The 9063-nt window shown below is 43.9% G+C and overlaps 1 protein-coding gene across 1 annotated transcript in view; it reads right to left on the reverse strand.

The window, feature by feature from the left end:
• Positions 1-779: 779 nt before the first annotated feature.
• rras (RAS related) overlaps positions 780-9063 on the reverse strand; it is a 21399-nt gene continuing 13115 nt past the window's right edge. Inside the window, exons 4-6 of the mRNA XM_031292581.2 lie at positions 5734-5842; positions 4842-4960; positions 780-2163 (exon numbers count right to left, since the gene is read on the reverse strand). Coding sequence (XP_031148441.1) covers positions 2076-2163; positions 4842-4960; positions 5734-5842 — 316 coding nt within the window. The 3' untranslated portion in view covers positions 780-2075. The remainder of the gene's footprint in view (positions 2164-4841; positions 4961-5733; positions 5843-9063) is intronic.

Raw genomic sequence — 9063 nt, forward strand, 5'->3', positions numbered from 1 at the left:
TTTATTAGCTTTTTTCAGAACTTTCAACCTCATAACACTTTTGGTTGGTGAATAAAGCTTGCTCAGTTGTCATGGAGATGGCTCAGTTGTCCTCATGTGACCTTAGTAAGAAAGTTCAGTCTCATGATAACAAGTGGTGGTACAGTAAACAGAAGACCAGGACCCCCTGGTCCCCCAGACTGGACTGTCAGCCCAAACCACTGAACGCATTAACAGGTCATTACCGTACCTTTCAAACTCGACTTTGTTTTCCCATGCAGTGGTCTAATTTACTAATAAAAATATTTGAAACTAGTCCAGTATTGAGCGAGAACGCTGTAACTAGCAGCTGTGAACCGGGCTGCAATGTAACCCTGTAGGACAAATGTTCAGCGTCAGTTAGCGTCCACTAAAGGTTCTGGTTTTGCCGCTAACAGACTCAGATTATTATTCTAAATTTCTGACAACATTATGGAAAGGATCCCTACAGAGATAGACCTTTTTGTTAAACAGTATGATCCTTTTTGTTCAACATGAAACAGCCCCAAAGTCACCATCACCAAACCCACCAGACTCCAACAATCACCACTCTGGTTTGGTTGAAATAAACCCTTAATTCACCCATTTACATGTGGAAATATGCTGACTCTATACACACTAAAAGTACTGATTATTTACATGGAGTCTGGTGGGTTCGGCGATGGTGATTTCGGGGCTGTTTCAGGTTAAACAAAATGGATCTTACTCTTTAACAAAAAGGTCTATCTCTGTAGGGATCCTTTCCATGATGTTGTCAGACACTTAGAATAATAATCTGAGCCTGTCAGTTGGAAAAAAACTGAACTTTTATTTTAGTGGAAGGTAATAACTGACGCTGAACATTTGTCCTGTAGGGTTACATTGCAGCTTGTTTTGCTGTTGCCGACCGCAGCGGTCTCGCTTAATACTGGACCAGCTTTCATTCGACTGTTGTTCACATCGGTCACTTAAGACATAGGAAAATAGGGTCCAGGTTGAAAAAAAATGAAAAAAGTTTCCCTTTAAGATCTCTGCTTGAACACCCTAAAGACAGGAACTATGGTGAGAATAGAGGAGTGGTGCATTACATCATCATGACATCGCATGTGACAGCTGAGAGCAACACTGCATCAGTGACAAGAGACTGAATGAAGATCGGCAACACAACGCCAGCAGACAAGAGAGCATCATTCGACAGCTCACCATCTCCTCCTACATGCGTCCACACTCAGGTCACGTGATGATAACTGAACCATCTTCCAGTATCCGATGAAGACCGTGAGATGCCGCTGAAAGCGCTAGAGGAAGAGGAAGTGAACGAGGCTTATTTTGTACGGCTCGTGTTTAGACACGGATGACGTAAAAATCACAAAAAAAAGACATTAGTACCAGAATGCAGTCCACCTGTCACCTAAACAAAGAGCATCCACAGAGAAAGATGCCGCCCACTGCACTGCCAGGCTCCAGTTCTCTATCCTGGACTCTTCCTCATCCAGCTGGTGTAAACGTCCTGTCCAGAAAGAGTCTGATCTGATAATGTTAAAGTCTGACCAGGCGCTCGGTATGGGGGGGGGGGCAGAGGCAACAAAAGACAAAGGCCCCTAACGGTGCTGAGCTGAGCCAAAAGACAAAGTCTTGGAAATAATAGTTTGTGTGATTTCCCTAACACAATCTAACAGTCAGCGATGACGTCACTGCTGACATCATCGGTTCCTGCAGGGTGCGGCCGCCTTTCTAACAGCAGTGTGGTTCGTTTCGACGCACACGTGATGCTGTGAGGATATATCTCTTGTTTGTGAACACTAGCTGTGTACGGTGGCGTCACCATCACTCACTGTCAGCAGAACAACAACTCACTTCCTGTTTCTCTGCAGCGACTCACACCTCTCCCATTAGATCCTCGCATTCAAAGAACACTGCTTCTTAAAAAAGTGCATGAAACCATTTGAAAAGAAAATGATGCATCGTATCTCGCTCGCGCACATGCACGAACACACACACACACACACACACACACACACATTCCTTTTTGGACAAGCTGAAGAGGGACGAGGCTTTGGTTTCCGTGGTAACAGCGCTCAGAGGAGGACACAGGGACAGCCGCCGCGCTTCTGTTTCCCTGAGTGATGACTTTGAGGAGGAGGACTCTCTATCTCCTGGAATCGTCTGTGGATGAAGAAGAGCAGAGAGTTTGTAAAGTGTTGCCCCTGGTTACAGAGTCACTTGATTGACAGTTGATATCCCAGATATTGATTCATGCAGGTTTGATTAAGATGATTCTTGGCAGTGAGATAGCAATGTACTTTCCGCTGCAGGGCTGTAACAAACTGGGATGTGTTTCCATTGTTCTGGGGACTGGATTGGACTGGGGACCATTAGCATTAGCATTAGCCCTCTCATTGCTTTGAAAGGAGCAGTGGTGCGGTGCAGTGGGGGGAGGGGGGGGGGGGCAACACAGAGGGCTCCAGGAAAACAACAGCCGGCCAAAGAGATGAACCAGGCTTAACTTAGTATTAGTTTGATGTATTCCTTTTTAACATGAACAATGTATTTCTACTGTTTAACTCACTGTCATAGTTGCCACTGTGATAACTTTCCACTTGCTGTGTCCTTTCTGCAGGCCTTTAAGGGCTAAAAACAAGTTTAAAACTTGCCCTGTTTAAGCCTGTTGGCTGCAAAATCTAGCAGGAGGATAACACAGTGTAGGCAGCACCGATTGTTTTTGTTTTTCTCGCTACTGACAGCACTCCAAACTTACAAACAACAGAGCTACGTGTTGAAATGTGTGTTTAGATTGATACCCGCCAACCCCCCAAAAGGTCCAATATGATATATATTTACTGTAATAAATCCAAAAATGACCCCAATGCGTCATCAGATATTAAGGAAACATGCTAAGTTAAAATACTATCTTTTCTGACAACAATGCTAATGCCAGTATTTTCTCCTTTTGAAATGTCTGTTCCGTGACAGAATGTCTGTTTGTGTTTTGGTCTGTGTGTTGTTATCAACTGCCCAGTTTGACAGCCAGGCCGGGTTGCCAGATATACCTGTAAAAACGTAGACCCAGTGCGCTACAGCTGTAACGTTAGTACAGCCATGAAAGCAGCAAACAAACAAACAGGATCAACAGAGATAGATTCTACCCGACCTAATAAACCTGGCATGTTTCTAACAGTTGCGTGACCAAAGACGTAGGCTAATTTCCTCGTGAACAGGTAAGCATTAGCTTCAGGCTTATTTATCACGGCTACAACGGACGGGCATTTTATGTCATTTCAACATTTGTGTACTACTCATATTAAATTATATAGCTAGAATACCCGAGTAGGTTACTCGCAAAAAACAAATTGAGACACCGAGTGATCCCGACTGGTCCTGGCTAACACTGCCATGCTAACCCTGCTAACTGCTAGCTAACGTTACCGGAGGACCAGGCAAGCGGGCCGCGGCTGTTTACAACGTGTAGCCTGTTCAGCGACCGTAGCCGACAACGGTGAGTTATTTGAAGCCAAGAGAGGGGGGCTGTAAATCGGGAAGAGAGGACCGTGAGTTTGCAGTGTGTTTAGCGATTGTTGCTGCCATGCTTCGCTTGTTTTCAAGCCTCTCTCTCTCTCTCTCTCTCTCTCTCTCTCTCTCTCTCTCTCTCTCTCTCTCTCTCTCTCTCTCTCTCTCTCTCTCTCTCTCTCTCTCTCTCTCTCTCTCTCTCTCTCTCTCTCTCTCTCTCTCTCTCTCTCTCTCTCTCTATCTCTCTCTCTCATGGGCAGGCCAAATTTTCTGGGCGGGCAAAGCAGAGAAAGGGGAGGTAACCTTTCCCCTTATGACCTCATAAAGGGAAGATTCCAGATCGGCCAATCAGAGCTTTCATTTCTCAAAGGCAGAGCAGGATACCCAGGGCTCGGTTTACACCTATCACCATTTCTAGCCACAGGGGGACCATAGGCAAGCTGGGGGAACTCACATTAATGTTAAAAAAAAAAACTCAAAGTAAAATTTTCATGCCATGGGAAGAAAATCTGATTGGCTGGTTACTTTAAAAATCTACTAGCCATGTTGACTGGTGATCAAAAAAGTTCATTTAAAGCCCTGCCTGTCTCTGAACATTACAAATGTCTGTGATAACTTTCCAGTTGTTGTGTCCTGTCTCTGAACGTTACAAACATCTGTGCAGAGCTTTGGCATCGGAGAAGCCTTGAACCCTCTGAACTCTGCAATAGAAATGGTCCGTTAGCGCCTGCATTGGCATTTCTGCTTATTGTGATGTAATTTCCTGGAGTATATTCAAATGCTTCATATCCCTAAAACCAGTACAACCTGAGCTAAAAGGTTATGTCAGTTAAAGAACCATAATAATTAAAGCTATAGTGTGTAGTTTCTGCCACCCCCATGAGGAATTCTAAATAATGACAACAACACTGAAAGTAGTGAAATTGTGTCATTATAAAAAAAAAAGCATGTTTTCATCAAATCATCCTGTATAAACACACAAAACATATTGATCCAAAAGATTTCTAAATGTAGAAACATGAACATTTCTCAGCAACATTTTGAAGTCTTTGAGATTTGCTCATTTATATTACAAGCAGGGTTTAAAGGTGTTTTCATATGCAATAGAATGGTGTCACGTAACATGATGACGTCATCGCGAGCATACAACGTGACGACGTCATCACGTGATGACAGGAACGACAGAAGTCTTCGCTTTCTGCTGCAGAAAGAATGAACGCTCTAGCGGTCCTGGCTTTCGTTACAGATCCATTTAAACAGGATGATGGAAGCAACCGTCTCTAAGGGTTAAACGCATGATCTGTTACCCCAACTTGTAAAACAAACAAGGACTGCACCTGATGATTTTCACTAGCTCAAAGAAGGATTCATCCACGTTGTAGCGATTCTTGGCCGAGGCCTCCATGTAGTGGATCCGGTGCTCTCTGGTGAACGCCTGAGCTTCCTCCCTGGAGATCTGCAGACGGAGCAAACAATCACCAGCCCAGCCTTTTCATCCTGCTACACTCCCCATTCACTTCAGTCATGAGCCTGTACATTACTGTACTGGGAGGAGATTAGCCCAGATGAGCGATATAAGCTAAAGGCGATCTGAAAACTAACATTTTTAGCTGACAGCGGTCAGCTAAAATAAGACTTCCCCCCCCGTCATCCCTCTCATTCAGATGAACAGATGATAACCCTCTTGCTTCCTCTGCCATCACCAGCTGCCCTAATTACTGTAAGTGACCCAAACAATGTGTTTGACAATAACAGACTATACCTGTCCCTTACAAAAGCTCTTACCACAAATACTGGAGGATGGCTGTCTGCTTCCCTCTACAAAAACAAAACCGCTAAATAAAGCAAAAAGCATCTGGGTACTGTTTGCTTCCATGCTTTTTTTTTTACTGTTGCATTTGACATTGTATTTACATCTTTTCGTTTTATTCATTTGTTGCTGGGCTTCCAGGTCAAAGCTGTGTTTGAACTCTGCCATCAAGTGGTTTGCTGCTCCTCCTTTCCTGTAAATGAGGTCAGCCAATCACATTAGTTTGTCTAATAGCTGAGGTCACTTTAAACCCATGAAACCAAAGTTTCATAAATTCCCTGACTGATTGAAACCTCCCAACTGTTATTGACAACTGATGAAATTTCCTTGACTTTCTGGAGTACATCTGTCTGCACTGCACTCTATTCCAGGAACAAGGAACAATGGGGAAGCTAATGGAGCCCATGAAGATCACTAACCACTCTTTGCTGTTCCAGGTCGGCCTTGTTTCCAACCAGCACCATGGGGAAGTCGTCTCGGTCCTTCACTCTCAGGATCTGAGTGTGGAACTTCTGGACCTCGTGGTAGCTGTCAGGGGGACATGCGCAAAACAATGAGCCTCTAGGGTATCAACAAACCAGTAATTTGGATTCACAGGAACATGAGATGGACACAATAATGTCCAATCAGCTCCACTCATCTCTTTGAACACAGCAGTTTGACGTTCCGCTTCCAAAGGCAGATGATGATCAGTGCAAATGGGCAACAGCTAGAGTAAATACTAATGCAATCAAATGTTTTTCCTATATCCTTCACCTAATAGAGTCTGGGTATGTTACACGTGCACATACTTTGTTTTAATGAATGCAAAAGCAAATCATGTGTACTGTATGCATTCAGGCAGACAGGCATCATACTGTAGAGAGTGTATATGTGTGTGTGTGTGTGTGTGTGTGTGTGTGTGTGTGTGTGTGTGTGTGTGTGTGTGTGTGTGACGTGCAGTAAAGTAGTTTGTGGTTTTGTTGGAATGGAATGCATGCAACTGTACAGGTATCTGTGATCTAACAACAGCTGGACACTGAGTGCTGATAGCTCACTGCATTTCCTGTTTAGCAGACAGACAGACTGTCACCACGTCAAAACGGGCTCTGGTTTATTGCCATTTCTTTAAACCAATCACAATTGTCTTGGGCGGCGCTAAGCTCCGGACGGAGCGACGGTGCCGCTGCTCCAATGTAGTCAACTACTATTGCCATGTTGCTGTAGCTTAAGCTAGCTACGTTTCTTTGGGGGCTAATTTTTAGCTTAGTGTAGTGAAGCTCTGTTTAATGTAGATTAACTGGTAGCTTAGCTCTCTAACTTAACTAAACTAAACTGGGCATTTTAACTTTGGGCTCTATGGGGATTGACTCCCTTCTGGAGGAAGCCTCAATTGGCCACGCGATGAACTGTTTCTGGCACTTCCATGTTGGTTTCGTTGTTCAGAAGCTTGGGTTGTCTCTTGGTTTACACTAGTCTGGATCAACCATAGGCGTCGATTTCGGTGGGGACGGTGGGTACGCGTACCTACCAGATTTCGTCATGAGTCATTTTGTACACACCACTTTTTTGAAAACCTCGAGCTCAATTTAGTTAAAAAAAAAAAAAGTCCATAACACATATAATTCTTGAGCGATAGATGCCAAAAAATCCACAACAATCTCTATCCCCACAGAGCAGACACAGCCGCTCTGCTGCTGCGCTGGCTGCACGCTTCTCTGTTCACCACACAGCCTGTCGGGACATTCTGCTTAACGTGAAAAAAAGCTTAACGTGGTTTAATGTACCTAAACAACGATCAATGATCACCAAATTTCTCATGGCCATATCTTGTAATGAACACTTAAGCCTGTCAAAAGAACTAAACCGAAATCCAACGATTATAGAAGTTATCTCACATAGCGTTGTCTTCTTCAACCAGCTCCCAATCTGGGTTCGGGGGGCAGACACCGTCGCTACATTTAAGACTAAAGTGAAAACTCTCCTCTTTGATAAAGCTTATAGTTAGGGAGTGAGGAGTTGCAGTGAACGCCTAGACCGGCGGGGCAGGGTGTATAGCTACAGACACAGCACCCCTGCTTTTCTCTGCTTCTCTTTACAGTCATCAGATTTACCTATCATATAAATCAATAATATAGTGCCTCTCCTAGTAATGCTATTATAATTCTAGACTGCCGAGAAAGTTCCTTCCTTCTTATGACACGCTCTTTTCTTTTGTTTCCTTTTATGCACATCCTGTCCCAGAAGTGCTTGTTACTAACCTAGCTCTGGGGAGTTTACTCCCCGGAGTCCTTATGTTTCTTCTTCGCCCAGAACATCGCCTCGGATTAGGGTGACACCAAGACCTGGGTCTTGGGTGCAGCTGTGGCTATGGACCTGCTACACCCTGCTACGCTCTGCGATTCCCTGCAATGTCCGGCTACGTCCTGCTGCGTTCACCGCGTCCACCCATGCTCTGCTGTGCCACGCTACATCCCGTACCGTCATAACCCCAACCGTCATAACCCCAACCGTCAAACACCGCCCACCAAGAGTCTGGGTCTGCCGAGGTTTCTTCCTAAAAGGGAGTTTTTCCTCGCCACTGTCGCACTGCTAATGCTTGCTCTTGGGGGAACTATTGGAATTGTTGGGGCTTTGTAAATTATAGAGTGTGGTCTAGACCTACTCTATCTGTAAAGTGTCTCGAGATAACTCTTGTTATGATTTGATACTATAAATAAAATTGAACTGAATTGAATTGAATTCATTGGCGCCTATGGCGAGGAAAAAGCTTGTACCTATAAACAATGATCAATGATTACCAAATTTCTCTCATATTGCTCCTCATAACCACTGAAAACTGTCAAAAAATCTAACCAGAAATGTTTTGATGATTGGTCATTGTTTAGGTACATTAAACCACGTTAAGCTTTTTCACCTTATGACTTATAAAGCCCATGAGAACCGTGGGGAGTCAACCCACAGCCGCTCTGCTGCCCTGCTGAAAATGTGAAGCAGAAACGCTTAATGTCAGATAACGTCCATAATAATAATAATAATAAAATAGATTTTTTGACAGTTTTCAGTGGTTATGAGGAGCAATATGTGAGAGAAATCTGGTAATCATTGATCATTGTTTACGTACATTAAACCACGTTTTTATTCATTAGTAAGCTACAGGACAGCGTCTTTCAAAACATGACCTCGGCGAAAGAGAAAAAAAAATGAATGCGTCATTGTACCCAGCACTTCTGGAAATGTAATTCCGAATGCGGCTCTGTCCCCAGCACATTTCAAACCAAACTGACGCCCACGGGATCAACAACAGTACATTTACAGGAATATATGCCTCACATCTGGCAGATCCGGACGTCCCTCCCCTGAAAATGTCTAGTTTAGAAGATGTGGATGGTGCAACAAGACAGGCCTGCTTGGTTCTTTGGGGGAATGATTGTAAAGATTTACAAAGAATATGTTTAGGGCATTTCCTCTCTAACTGGGACGTTTTGGGAGCGATTGGTGGGATTGTTGTGGACGAAGTACACACGTAGATACACTGGTAAGAGCCAATGAGGTTTAACCATGTATCCAGCTAATTTAAATAGCTCACGTTACTGTATTGTGTCAACAGTTAACTTCATTTAATATTGTATGTGGTGTTTTCTTTTGCGGGGTGCAAATGTTCCACCAAAACAAGTTCCTTCCAGAGACTATTCTGCAGAGCCACCAGTGCTGCGTCAGGAGCATTGCGCCGCACAAGACGATTGTGATTGGTTAAAAGAAATGCAAAC

Source organism: Sander lucioperca, chromosome 2 (assembly GCF_008315115.2).
Source record: "Sander lucioperca isolate FBNREF2018 chromosome 2, SLUC_FBN_1.2, whole genome shotgun sequence".
Lineage (NCBI taxonomy): Eukaryota > Metazoa > Chordata > Actinopteri > Perciformes > Percidae > Sander > Sander lucioperca.